This window comes from Tupaia chinensis, unplaced genomic scaffold (genome assembly GCF_000334495.1).
Source record: "Tupaia chinensis unplaced genomic scaffold, TupChi_1.0 Scaffold143952_1, whole genome shotgun sequence".
Taxonomy (NCBI): Eukaryota; Metazoa; Chordata; class Mammalia; order Scandentia; family Tupaiidae; genus Tupaia; species Tupaia belangeri.
In genome coordinates this window covers 334,336-349,158 of record NW_006203803.1, presented here as the reverse complement: position 1 = coordinate 349,158, position 14,823 = coordinate 334,336, and the positions used below count along the sequence as shown (strand labels likewise).

The 14,823-nt window shown below is 41.3% G+C and overlaps 1 protein-coding gene across 1 annotated transcript in view; it reads right to left on the bottom strand.

Moving 5' to 3' along the window:
* Positions 1–248: 248 nt before the first annotated feature.
* Positions 249–14,823, bottom strand: part of ACAD11 (acyl-CoA dehydrogenase family member 11) — a 130,236-nt gene continuing 115,661 nt past the window's right edge. The window contains exons 16-20 of the mRNA XM_006165546.3: positions 14,694–14,765; positions 13,644–13,798; positions 7,451–7,567; positions 6,267–6,376; positions 249–452 (exon numbers count right to left, since the gene is read on the bottom strand). Of these exons, the coding sequence (XP_006165608.1) occupies positions 338–452; positions 6,267–6,376; positions 7,451–7,567; positions 13,644–13,798; positions 14,694–14,765 (569 nt within the window). The 3' untranslated portion in view covers positions 249–337. The remainder of the gene's footprint in view (positions 453–6,266; positions 6,377–7,450; positions 7,568–13,643; positions 13,799–14,693; positions 14,766–14,823) is intronic.

The window sequence follows — 14,823 nt, the reverse complement described above, 5'->3', positions numbered from 1 at the left end:
GTGGCTTAAACTCACACCAGGTGCGTGTGCATGTATGCCCAAGATCCCAAGAGGAGAATGGAGGAGAAGGGATTGTGGCATGGCCACCTCCCCAGGGGCGTGATTTCTCGCTTTCTGCCTCTCTGTCTTCCTGGTGACCACACGTGCCCTATAGCAAAAACCTCTCCAAAAAAAAAAAGAAATTATAAAACTCACTAATTAAAACAGCTAAAATCTTTACCACAAGTAAATAATTAACTCTATTCTCAATCTACCGCAAAAATATACAATTAAATGTTGGAGCCTATTAAGTTTATATGAAGGCGACTTTCTGCCTGTTGTGGTGATGTTATTTTCTTCACATCTTGGCTGACAACCCTTTGGCTTGCTCCCGGAGCTCCATTCCTGCAATTGCTGAGAGGTGGACTTCATCAGGCCCATCTGCTATGCGCAGGGTTCGGGTTAAGGCATACCTGAAGAAAACAAAAAGAGCGAGGTTCATGTGCGTTGTCTCAGAAAAACATGACACATTATTTTTCTGTTTTATTTAATAATTTCTTATTTGCTTTTAATTCTTTTTTTTCCAAGAAAAGCAGTTTTAACTTTAATAAATCAAAGAAATGCTAAGGAACTTTGCTTAAAACGTAAAGCCAGGAAACAGGTTAGGATTCTGTTCAACTAGTAGGTCCATGAACCTATCCACAGCTCAAGACAGAACAAAAATCCTTAAAACCAGACAACAAAGCTTAGAAAAAAATCAGCAATGTTTTAGTCAAAAGTCATAAAATGCTATTTCACCAGTTCAGTCTCATGTACTTAATCTACCTTCTGTTGTGGTTCAATCTTCCCAATTAAACTCTGGGATATAATATTCAACTCCAGACTTGTCCTTATGATTAAATTGGCCATTTTATTGCTTTTTGAACTCTTATTTCTGTGTGTCTGCATTTAATTTTCCTGATGTAGCACTCCCTTGAGAACTTCTTGGAGATCTGGTCTGGTGCTGGTAAATTCTTTCAGGTTTTGTTTATCTGATAATGTTCTTGTCTTTTCTTCCCACATGAAGGATAATCTTGCCTGGTACAGTATTCTTGGTTGAAATTGCTTTTCCCTTAACACTTGGAATATATTTTTCCATTCTTTCCTTGCTTGCAGTGTTTCTGATGAGAGGTCTGCTGTTAGCCTGATGGGATATCTTTTGTAGGTAACTTGCGTTTTCTCTCTTGCAAATCTTAGTATCTTGCCTTTTCTGTGGTTTTGGTCAACCTGGCTATAATGTGTCTTGGAGAAGATCTTGGGTTGATCCTATTTGGGGTTTAATGTATTTCTTGAGAGTGAATTTTTGAGTGCCTCTCTAGGTTTGGAAGGTTTTCGTGCAGGATTTCATGGAATAGATTATGCCCTTATAAGTCTCTTCGCATTCTGGGATGCCAATTATGCAGATGTTTAGACGTTTGATGATATCTAGTATTTGATGGTATCTCATATATTATTTTTCTGTCTTTGTGGTGGATGTTTCTTTTCTTTTCTTTCTTTCTTTTTTTTTTTTTTTTTTGGAGAGGTTTTTGCTATAGGGCCTGTGCGCTTGCCAGACATACAGAAACAGAGAGACAGAAAGAAAGCGAGAAATCACCCCCCAAGGGGGATGGCCATGCCGCAATCCCTTCTCCTCTATTCTCCTCTTGGGATCTTGGGCACACGCACACGCGCACGGCATGAGTTTTACGCCACCGAGTCTGGGACGCGAACCGCAGTTGACTATGTGGGAGTCCAGTGACATAGCCATTATGCTAACTGCTGGTCCCTCTTTTTTTTTTTAATTTTTTTGAGAGGTTTCTTCGCTATAGGGCGCGTGCAGTCACCAGACAGACAGAGAGACAGAAAGTGAGAAATCACCCCCCCCAGGGGAGATGGTCATGCCACAATCCCTTCTCCTCTCGGGATCTTGGGCACGCATGCACATGTGCCCGGCGTGAGTTCTAAGCCACCAGGTCTGGGACACGAACTGCGGTCAACTACGTGGGAGTCCAGCGACATAGCCATTACGCTAACTTCTGGTTCCCTGTGGTGGATTTTTCTAGGCCAGAAATTTTCTATTCTACATCTGAGACTCTATTTTCTGTATGATCTAGTCTGCTTTTAATACTTTCAAGGGAGACTGACTTCCTGTATTATAGCCTTCATCTCTAACAGGTCCTTTTGATTCTTTTATAAAGTGTGTAATTCCTCTTTTAGATCTTGCAAGAATTTTCTCACCTCCTGGAACTCATCATCTCCTTTCTCCTTTCTCTTCTGCAGTTCATTGTCTCTTTTCCATCTCAGTTAGCTTCGCCACTATGAACATTCTAAATTCTTTATCAGACATGTCCATGATTTCCATAGAACTGTCTGTGGATGAAGAGGAGTTATTCTTTTCCCTTGGAGGAGAGGTATTTTCTTGCTTTTCCATATTTCTTGTGGCACTGTGGTGATTTCAAGTCATCTGGTGGATGGTGTGTTTCTTCCTAAACTTAAAGTTCAATCTGAGCATTCAGGAGTATGCAGAAAGAGGTGATCTGGAATCTCTCTGCCGTTCCATTTTGATCCCTTTGCACAGCACATTTAATAGATATTGAGGAATATGTTAACCCTAATAGTATTTGAATATTTGGCTACTGTTTCCTTAAATTTGTCTAGAAACACAGTGAATAGAGATTGAGGAGCAGAGAGATGAGCTAAATGAAAAGGAAACAGAGAGAGAGAAAAAACAACAATGAAACAGAGAAAAAAAGAAGAAAAAAAAATAAAATAAATTTTTTTTTTGGGGGGGGGGACCAGCAGTTGATGTAACAACTATGTCACTGGACTCCCATGTAGTCGACTGCAGTTCGAGTCCCAGACCCGGTGGCTTAAACTTATGCCAGGCACATGTGTGTGTGCCCAAGATCCCGAGAGGAGAATGGAGGAGAAGGGACTGCATTGTGGCCACCCCCCTGGGGGGAGTGATTTCTTGCTTTCTGTTTCTCTGTTTTTCTCTGCCTTTCTGGCAGGCTCATGTGCCCTATAGGAAAAACCTCTCCAAAAAAAAAAAAAAAAAAAGAAAAAAATTGTTTTTTCTAAAAAAGCAAAAAGTAGACATTGGCACAGTGCACAAGTGCCATGCAAAATCACTAGTTCTCAGGAGCCAAAAGGAATCTTCTTTTGAAGGCCTGCCCCTTGCTTCTCCTGGGTGGGAGGGAGAGAGGGGATTATTAGCAAGATAAAGGAGGGACTCAAAGCTGAGAAAATACTTTGCCTTAAAAAAATTTTTAAAGGAAAAATTACAAAAAAAATGAAAAGGCAGAGACAGAAGCAGAGAGAGACAGAGACAGAAAACTTGAGGGCTTCCTACCACTCAAGTTTGTGGGCTGGAGTCTGAATTATCAGTAGAAAATCTTCATTTCTCTTTTTTCCCTGAAATCACTAGTTCTCTGGAGCCATGAGGAATCTTCTATGGAAGGCATGTCCCTTGCCTCTCCACTCAAGTTTGTGGGCTGGAGGCTAAATTATCAGTAGAAAATTCATTTTTCTTCTTTCTCTGAAATCACTAGTTCTTAGGAGCCATGAGGAATCTTCTCCCTCAGCCCATCTTACAGAGTGCCTCTCACATCACTGTGGAAGAGGACAGTATCCAATGTCCGGCCGAGCTCTGGTGCACATTGAGGAGAAGCTCCTTGTGGTGGCTGAGATGCCATCTCTGGTAGCCTTCAGGCTGCAGCTCAGTACCAGGTATCCACTATGGAGGTGTTCAGTATCCAATGCCCAGCAGTGCTCTCTAGTGCACAGTGAGTATCTCTTGTAGTCACTGAGGTGCCTACATGACTGGAGCCAGTCACTCAAGCCCAGGTGGTGCCGTCTGGTGGCTGCTGAGGAGAAGCCGAGGCACAGACTGGGAGGAAGAAGGAAGTAGAGCTTCACAGGTTACAAGACAGATCTCTGCCCACTGATGGTGAATGGAGGCAGGATTAGGTTCATTGGCTAGTGCAAGCCAGAAATTCCCTCCTGGCTGTCCTTGTGAGCAGCGGGGAAGTGGGGGCAGTGCTGTTGTGGGTCCGCTTACTGGTGTTGGTGGCAGTGGCTGGCTTCTTGCCTCCTCTCTGTCTTTGTTTTTAACCTTGCACTGTCTCCTCAGCTTCTGAAAGTGAAGGTGGAAATAGCAGCCTTAGGCAGAAGTGGTGGATTCGGGAAGGGAAAAGCGAGGGTTCTGGCAGAAATGGTTGTTTCTGGCAGAAGTGGCATGCTTGAGTGGAAGAGCCAAATTTAGGCCTTGCTCTTAATTCTTGTACATCTCTGTGTGTGGCGTATAATGGATTTTATTTATTTATTTATTTATTTTTTGGAGAGGTTTTTGCTATAGGGCGTGTGCGCTCGCCAGACAGACAGAGAGAGACAGAGAGACAGAAAGTGAGAAATCATCTCCCGAGGGTTTGGTCACCCCGCAATCCCTTCTCCTCCATTCTCCTCTCAGGATCTTGGGCACACATGCACACGCACAGGGTATGTCTTTTTTAGTTTAGCTTATTTCACTTAGCATCCTGTAGATTCAGCCACTTAGTATCAAACAACAGGATCATGTTCTTTATGGCTGAGTAGTATTCCATTTTTTTTTCATTTTTGTTTTTTAGGTTTTTGCCATAGGGCACATGTGCTTGTCACAGAGGAAAGTGACAGAGAGAAAGAGAGAAATCACCCCCTGGGGGGGATGGCCATGCCACAATCCCTTGTTCTCTCAGGATTGGGAGCATACATGCACATGTGCCTGGCATGAGTTTCAAGCCTCTGGGTCCAGGACTTGAACCATGGTCTGCCATGTGCAAGTCCAGTGCCTTAACCACTATGCCAGTCATTGGTTTTTGGACACTTGGGTTAGTTCCAGGTAATAGTTGTTGTGAATAATGCCATGATAAACAAGGATGTGCAAGTGTCTTTCCAACAGAGTAATTGATGGCCTTCGCATAAATACCCAGGAGTAGGATTTACTGGAAACATGACACTTAACAGTCAGTCCTTCTGGTTTTAAGCTAAGACTGTACTAACTCTTAAAATCCCACCAAGGCAGGGGTAAGAAAAAGAGTGCAAAGAAAATTTAGGAAAGTAAAACCAATGGAATGATCTTTGAAAGTTCCCAACTCGGGAAAGCATCATTTTAAATGGCAAAGTGCAGGGGAGTTAATCTTATTCGTGGTTTGCTACAGGTTACTAGAAGATGCTAGAACAGAGAGATAGCTTAGATAAGCCACAGGCAGTGAACATAATACTATATTTAGTTTTTTTTTTTTTTTTTTTTTTTACAGTTTTTGCTATATGACATTTTTTCCAAATCACTGAAGAAAGGGGGAGAAAGAAATCATCCCCCAAGGGGGATGGCCACACTGCAATTCCTTTTCCATTCTCCTCTCAGAATCTTGGGCATGCATGCACATGCACTCTGTGTTTTTTTCAAGCTGCCAAGTCCAGAACTCAAACCATGTAGGATCCAGTGCCCTAACCCTCATGTCACTTGCTGACCACCTATTAAATTGTTTCTTAAAGATAAAATTAATGGGGCATAAGACTATCTCCAGAGGACAGAGAAGGTGGTATGTGACAATGTGTGGAGGGGGACAATGTATGGAGGATTTCTTATCCTAGAAATGAGAATCTGGATGCTAGATGGTCCCTGGCATGGACTGCTGCAGGTTCAGCACACTGTGGGTGGAAACTGTCCTAGATGCACACAGAGCCCGGCTCTGGGCCTCCTTGGCTCTCTTTGTTACCCTCCCCTCCTTTCTGTTTCAGGACAGAACAGCCCAGGAACCCTCTGTGTAAACATAGACGTAACAGCATGAAATGGTAACAGGATCAAGAGCACTGTAAGAGCAGCTATCTTGGTGCCAACCTCTGCTTTACAGTATGAGTCACTTCTTTCAGCCTTCAGTTGCACTTTATAGTAACTCAGCATCTATTATCTTCTTAAACCATTAGTGCCAAGCTTTAACTCTATAGATTACTTTGCATTATCAAATGTAGACTTTTTATTTTTTTAAAATTTTGTTAGAAGGCACAAGCAGTTACTGGAGAGAGATGAAGGCATACTCAAAGAAAGCACCCCCATTGGTTATGGCCATGCCACCATCCCTTCTCTTTTTCTCTTTCCAGGGTTTTGGGCTTGTACACACATGTGCCTAGCATGTTTTTAAGTCACCAGGTCTGGGACTCAAACTGCACAGATTAAGCCACCTAAACAAATAGCTGGCCCTGTGGATGGTTCTCAAATGACATCTACTCACATGTTAGCCAGAGGGTAATCCTGGGACACACCTGCACCTCCACACACCTGGATGGCTCGGTCAATAATTTTGCAGACAGCTCGTGGGGCAGCCACTTTGATCATTGCAATCTATATACGTGAGATATGAAAAGAAGGCATCTTCCTTAGACTATACAAGATGTGGTAGAGTTTGACATGAACTATCTTTTCTTTGTGACGTGAAACAAGGATACTTTCTCACACCCAAGTCACCACCAAAACAGGCTCTTTGATGAAAGCCAACAAAGAGATCTGCTGTGATGTAGTTAATGACCATATTTCAGTCAATACAGAAGAGACTTCTTCCAAATCACATTTTATTCATTTATTAATAACTTGCCTTGTTTCCAAAAGGAATTCAGGTAGTTGTGTTCACTCATCATCTTAGTAATCATAAAATGAGTCCAAGGTCTAATCAGTTTTCTCTTAGAAATTTTTTCTGAGAGTTTTTTGCTATAGGGCACATACACTCGTCAGAAAGAGACAGACAGACAGAAAGCGAGAAATCACCCCCCAAGGGGGATGGCCACGCCACAACCCCTTCTCCTCTATTCTCCTCTCGGGATCTTGGGCATGCACACACACGCGTCCAGTGTGAGTTTAAGTCACTGGGTCCAGGACTCAAACTGCGGTCGGCTACATGGGAGTTCAGTGACATAGCCATTACGCTAACTACTGGTCCCACCTCTTAGAAATTTTTTATGGACTATTAGAATTAAACAATTATAAGTCAGAAACATACGAGGGCAGGGGTCAAGAAGTACTATGTGGAGCCTCGTGCTAGGCATCCACATGTATCATTCTGGTTATTCCTCACAGAAATCCTAGGCTGTAGTAAGAAAGGTTGGGTACTTTGCCCATCACCACAAGGCTAGCAGAAAGTGGCATAGTGGGTATCATGAATTCAAGGTCTATATAAAGCCCAGGATTTGCTCACTCTTTGTTGTTGTATTTCCAGAATGCTAAAGATGTTTTGCGTCCCCCAAACCATCCCTGATTCCACCAGACCAGTGAAAGGGAAACTAACAACTATAATCGTCAAACCAAAATCACATGGGGCTTCCAATACTCTGAGTGCCATCAGGGTACATGCCATGTAAAATGTTCAGTGAGTGGGAGGAACTGGAGAATGCTGGGCAACTGATGGTCTGGTGCAGGACTTACCTCCTTCTTAGCTCCAGCACTGCCCAGAGTGTCAATGCTGTGGGCAGCTTTCAGGGTCAACAAGCGGATCTCCTCAATTGCAATGCGGCTCTCAGCAATCCAGTGAGCCACAACCTCCTGTAGGGGAGCAAGGACAGCGAAAGGAGGAGGAGATTCAGATGGCCTCAGGTTCACATATAATACGACCTTGTATTTTGCTGAAATGCTCTCTACGCGAAGGATTGTCTACAAGCCTTAATCTTTATATTTTTAAATGTTAATTTGTTTGATATACACCAACCTAGCTATAGACTGTGGAATGCTAGGATTAAAATGGGAAGATTTTAGAAAAAAAAATTGTATTTGCTCAGAAAAATATTTTATTTCGTATATCTTAATGTCTAAGGTCTAGATGGCTGAACTGTCCGGTTGTCAAATTCCTCCTCACTGGTGGGGAACCAGCAATTAGCGTAATGGCTATGTCGCTGGACTCCCACATAGTCGACTGTGGTTCGCGTCTCGGACCCGGTGGCTTAGAACTCACGCCGGGTGCGTGTGTGTGCATGCCCAAGATCCCGAGAGGAGAATGGAGAAGAGATTGCGGCGTGACCATCCCCTCTGGGGGGGGTGATTTCTCGCTTTCTATCTCTATGTCTTTCTCTGTCTGTCTGGCGAGCGCACACACCCTATAGCGAAAACATCTCAAAAAAAAAATTTTTTTTTAATTCCTCCTCACTGGTGCTTGTAAATGATAATTGTATGGTCTCATTGAAACTTGGATACATGTATGTGGCAGGGCTGCTTACAGACAAAGCAGGCCATCTCCAACACAATTTCTGGGCTGACGCTTTCATCTCCACTGGGTCATAATGAGCCCTACCATGACCATACTCCTACAGCGTCACGGAGACCATGACAGGACTGGACATTTTTCCCACCTGGCAGTATGAAGGTGCCATTCTTTTCAAGTACCAGTGAATGCTGAGTGGGAGCCTGTGCTTATCACCATCTGGCAATAATGAGGTGATACTACCTCCTGCTCTGACAGAATGGTACCAAAATAGTCAGGTAAAATAGGAGATTTAAGTAAATTTTAAAATAATCATGATAAAAAAGCTGGGTTCATAATTCTAATTATGAATTTCTAATTGAAACAAAGGAGAAAATAAAAAGTTCCAACAAAGAAATTGAAATCTCAATATATAATTGTAAAGAAGAATGTAAAGAAGACCCAAGAGGAAATTTTATAACTATAAGATATAATAATTTAAATAAGATCAGTGTGTTGACTCAACAGCAGAACAGAGGGGTCAGAGGAAATATCAGTAAACTGGAGATAAGACAATAGATACCCCTAGTCTGAACTACAAGAAAAAATGGATGGGGGGGAAGAAAATGAAGAACAGCATCTTGTGGAACTATAACAAAAGGTCTAACTTTCATGTTACTAGAGCCTAGAAAGATGAAAAATAAGGAAAGGCAAAAAGAAGAAGGAAGAGGAAGAGGAGGAGGAGGAGCAGGAGAAGAAACAATAGCTGAAAACCACCAAAATTTGTCAAGAACATTGAATCTAAAGATTCAAGAAGCTGCTCAAACCCAAAGCAGGATAAACCCAAGAAATCTATACCTACACACATCGCATCTACATTTATGAAAACTAAAGACAAAAAATCATGAAGGCAGCCAGAGTAAATGACAACTATAGGGAAAAAATCATATACATACCGGAGAGGTCTTCAAAAAGTTCATTGATATAAATTTTTTTTCACCAGATAAACTTATACTTTAATTCATTTTACACAATTTTTTTTTTAAGAGAGATTTTTGCTAGAGTGCATGTGCTCGCCAGAGAGACAGAAAGTAAGAAATCATCGCCGGGAGGATGGCCATGCTACAATCGCTTCTCCTTGGGATTTTGGGCATACATGCACATGAATCCAGTGTGAATTTAAGCCACCAGGTCTGAGATTTGAACCATGGTCGACTGGGTAGGAGTCAAGCAAGGTAACCATTACACCATCTGCTGATTACACCATCTGCTGATCCCCACAAACTTTTTGAAGTCCTCTAGAAAATGGGGAAAAACCTGTGTGTGTGTTGGGTAAATGAGTTAGTGTGTGTGTGTGTGTGTGTGTGTGTGTGTGTGTGTACATATCAGAATAAAGTGAGACAATATTTTTCAAGTGCTGAAATAAAAAATTCTCAACACGGAATCCTATATCTAGCATGGATATCCTACAGGAATGAAGGAAAATAATCAAGACATTCTCAAATAAAATATAAAAATTCATCATCTATGGATCCTAAATAAATAGCTAAAAGAAGATCTTCAAACAGAAAGGAAAGGAGGAATGAAAGGAATCTTATTATCCAAGATTCCTTTCATTCCTTTCCTGGAAAGAAAGAATATGATAAGAAAAAATTATGGCTAAATATAACTGGTTTTTCTTAATGAATTTTCTAAATTATGTTTGAAGATTGAAGCTAAATTTCTAAATCTCTAGTGTTATTCTAAATATATGTAAGGACAATAATTAAGACACTTAAAAATGGGGAAGGTTAAAGGGACTTAAAGAAAGGTGGGACCAACAAATGGTATAATAGATACATTGCTGGACTCCCATGTAGTTGACCATGGTTTGAGTCCCATACCCAGTGACTTAAAACTCGTACCAGGCACATGTGCATGCATGCCTAAGATCCCAAGAGGAGAATGGAGGAGAAGGGATTGTGGTATGGTCAACCCCCAATCCTGGGTGGTGATTTCTATCTCTCTGTCTTTCTGGTGAATGCATGCACCCAAAAGAAAAATCTCTCTCTTAAAAAAAGTAAATAAATAAAAGGAACTTAAAGAAAGGTAAAATTTCTACACTTCTCTCAAACTGGTAAAATGATGACACCAGTAGAATCGTGTGTGTGTGTGTGTGTGTGTGTGTGTGTGTGTATGTGTGTACATATACTCATACACATATGAGGAAGGTAATGAGACTGAAGAGGCTATACAAAGAGATATACTTAGATACACTAGGAACAAATCAAAATGAAGTTCTAAAAATGTTAAATTGGGGCCAGCAGATGGCGTGGTGGTTAAGATGACTGGATTTCCATATGGGCAATTATGGTTCAAGTCCAAGACCTGATGACTAGAAAGTTATGCTAGGCACATGTGCGTTTGTACCTGAAATCCTGAGAAGAGAATAGAGAAGAGATTGTGGTGTGGCTATACCCCCCACCCCCCAGGAGCAATTTCTCAATTTTCCTTTCTCTATCTCTCTCCTCTCTGGCAAGCACACATGCCCTATGGGGGGAAAAAGTTAAATTTACCTGCAGGGATGTAGGAAAAATAGAAAAAAAAAAAAGACAAAACAAACAGAGCAGACCCCTTGCAGACACCAATAGGATAATCGAACACTATGAAAAACTCTGAACACATACAATTGACAGCTTAGATAAAATGGCCATTTCCTCAAAATAAGCTATCATAACTCATTCAATATAAAATACATCATTTAAAAAGCCCTATAACTATTAAGGAATTGCCAAGCTTACTTAGTAAGACCAAACTTATTTTTTTTAATTTGCCAGACAGTGTGAAGGGAGTGAGAGACAGAGAAAGAGAGACGGAAAGTGAGAAAGTATGTCCCTCCCTCCATGGGGAACGTTCATGCGGTAATCCCTTCCTTTCCACTTTTCACTCCTTTGGGGATTTGGGGCACACAAACATGTGCCCAATGTGTTTTTTCACATCACTGGTCTGGAGCGTGAATGGAGCAGTTGGCTATGTGGGATGCAGCTTAAACACCACATCACAGGCTGGTGCAAGACTGAACTTGGAGGATAATGTCTTGTTTTAAAGCCTGGAGTAATTTATAAGGCAGCTGGAAGGAGTCTCCAAATTCAGGAAAATAGAATTCACTTTCACAAATGGGAGAAGAAAGAGGGCCCAGATCTTTGTTTATAATATGCTCGCACATCTCTCTTTTCCTCTGCCAGATCATTATATCTGTGAGAAATTTCTAGTGAAGAGAGGCATAGTTGTGAAAAGTCCAGGCTTGTTCTGCAAGACACATTAACTTTAAAAACATGAGGAAAACTTTTCTCCAGTAAAGGACTAAAACATCAGTCATAAAAGTAGTGCCTCTGGGTTCAAGATGCCTGTTCATCAGTTAACCATTCCTCCCTTCGCCTAGCTCTAGGGTTTGCATGGCAAGTGTGAGAGGAGCCCAGGGCACGCAGTAATGGTCAGTGCCATGAGCAAGTCTTTAGCCCCTAGTCAGTAGCAGCAGGGGCTGTATCCATGGTCGCAGAAGGTCCCACTTCCTTGCCCCTCCCACAGTGCCCGTCCAACAGCTGAACCTTAGCCCTTGCTGCATGCCAAAAGGGCTCCCCACAGCTATGCCTAGGTGTGGCCTCATAAAGCAGGCTTATTATTTTTTATAAGAATGATGTCATAAATAAGTCACATTTATGAATAATACTAAAAACAAACAAACAGGGACCAGCAGTTGGCATAATGGCTATGTCGCTGAACTCTCACATAGTCAACAGCGGTTTCAGTCCTGGACCTGGTGGCTTAAACTCACACCAGGTGCATGTGCATGTGAGTGCGTGTCCCAGATCCCGAGAGGAAAATGGAGAAGGGAATTCAGAGTGGCCACCCCCCTGAGGGGGGGTGATTTCTCTTTCTGTCTCTCTGTCTCTTTCTGTCTTTCTGGCAAGCACACACGCCCTATAGCAAAAACATCTCCAAAAAAATAAACAAAAACCAACAAAACAATGAAAAACACAGCCTATAAAAACTGAAAGTAAACGATCTAGGGCAGTTCCTAGCCTAGCAGTTAAGGGAGCTATATCCCACATGACTGACCCCAGTTTAATTCCTGACCACAATGGCTTGAGAAAAATGCCAGGCACATGTGCATATGTGCCCAAATTCCTGACAGGGTTGAAAAATGGAGGGGATGGGATTGCAGCATGACCATGCCTCATTGGGTGCGCTCTCTCTCTCTCTCTCTCTCTCTGGTGAGCACACATGCCCTCTGGCAATTTGAAGAAAAGAAGAAAAGAAAGAATATAAAGTTTTATAAGATAATCATAGATATACTTTATAAGGGGACCAATATATTAAATACACGTATCCAGCAAACACAAATACAATTCTAGCACCACCAGTTTGAACTCACACTAACACAGAAGCAATAGTAAATATAAAATATTTAATGATAATTTCTCCTGCTTTCTTAAAAATTACAAGAACTTTTTTGGGGGATTTTTTAGATATCCCACTTCTGTGTAAAAAAGGTTTCCCGGAAGTCTAATGATCCCTTCTTTTCTCTCTTGATACATGTTTCCAAATTTTAATTATATTGCCCACTGGTAATTTTGTTTATTTTATCATTTATTAATTTATTTTTAGCCTTTTTTTTTTTTAACTATGAGCTTGCCAGAAAGAGAGGGAAAGTAAGAAATCATCTCTGGGGAGATGGTCACACCAAAATCCCTTCTTCTCCATTCTTCTCTTGGGATTTTGGGCACATATATACACATACTCAGTGTGTTTTTCAAGCTGCCAAGTCCAGGACTTGAACCATGGGGTCAGCTGTGTGGGAATCACCTTTCTATTTGTTGGCCCGCAACTACGTGTGTAATGTCTGGAAAATAACAGACTCAGTTGTATATGACTTACAGATGAAAATTTAAATATCCTGCCCATCTCACCAAATGCTGGTCCCATTTATACTTGCATTTCTCCAGAGACAGAGAACAAGCTTCCTCCTGAAGCAGTCCATGTTATTTAAAAATGTCTCTGTTGGAATGCTCCTCTTTAACTGAGTGCTGACCTATTCTCTCCTGTCTTTACACTTATCTGTCCTAATTCCTCCCAGAAAACCAAAGGACAAGAATCCTTCTTCCTTATGACAACCTCTTCATGTCCAGAGTGTCAGGTTCTCTAGAGAATGAGAGTCTGATCAAAGTGAAGGAACTGTCCCTATTCTTTGTGTGCTGAGGTTTTGAGCACTTTAAAAGCTATTTAATCTTTCACAAAGATAGACATCTCTCATATTTTTATATTTAAATACAGACATAAATATGCTTTGTGAATAAAAACTACCTTCCACATGTAGAGGAAACTTCTCTCACCAAGTAATGCTTTTGTTCAAGGTTAGTGCCGTCCACAGGGATACCATAAACTCAAATAAGCAGTCATCCTTACATGTGCATACAGTTCCTTCTTAAAGGCCACCCTTTGTGTTGCCCGTTCACACATGATCTGCAGAGCACGTTCAGCCAGACCGACTGTTCTCATACAGTGGTGGATTCTGCCCGGTCCCAGGCGGCCTTGGGAAATTTCAAATCCCCTGCCTTCACCTGTGAGAAAGTAAGGAGAAAATGACCCAACCATTTCTTTTGTTACACAAATCCTGGGAAAATGATGAGCTGTCCTCAAAAAAAATGGTGTCCTGGTGAGAAAGTCAATTCTATGATAAGGTTCACTAAGTATTTCTGAAAGTTTTTATTTTTGTATATTTAACACCATCATTAAGTATTTCAATCAAATTTAAGAGCTGTCCTTTGAGTACTTGCTATGCATAAGCTATTTTATAGTGCTGCAGTAGTTACAAGGGGACGTAGAGACAGTCTCTACACAAGGAGTTTAGAATCCAGAAGAGAGGGCGTGGATAGGGCTATAGAGACAGATGAAGAAAGGCACTGGAGAGAGAGAGAGAGAGAGAGAGAGAGAGAGAGTAGAGCCCTGAGACCTAGGCCCTGGGAGGAGTCAGAGGCTTGTTGAGTGGCTGGGGTAAGAAATACAAAACCATTCCTGAAACAGGTGGCATCCGAAATGTTCCTAGAAGGTCGGGTAAGAGTCCAATAAGCGTGAGGATAGTCACGCCATCACAGTGTCTAAATTACTTCTGTGTCTAACTTGTACATGACTTGAATTCAGAAAGTACTGAGGTTCTCTTGAAACACATAGAGGCCTGCAGATAATGCTTAAGGAAAATATGTTGCTCTGGTCTGTTTAATTTTTGTAATTAGCTGTGTTTTTCATTGCTATGGTATATAAAACCACATTCAACACTTACATAAAACTTTATTATTCCATGTAAGAAAAACAACAAAGTAGAAATTGTTCCTTGATAAATGGAATAAGGGAGAGAGGAAAATGTGTAAATTAAAGTAGACTGCATGTCTTTTCTAGATTTAGACTTGAAAATATTAACGTGCAATACTGGAAAATCATCTTTCCCACCCATCTCACCTAGTATTAGATTGGTAGCAGGAACTCGTACTTGATTAAAATGGATCTCAAAATGTCCTCCATGTAACTGATCTAGAAAATAGAAGGTAAAAATTGTAAGTCAGCTGGGAAAAGGTCACATATAACTTAT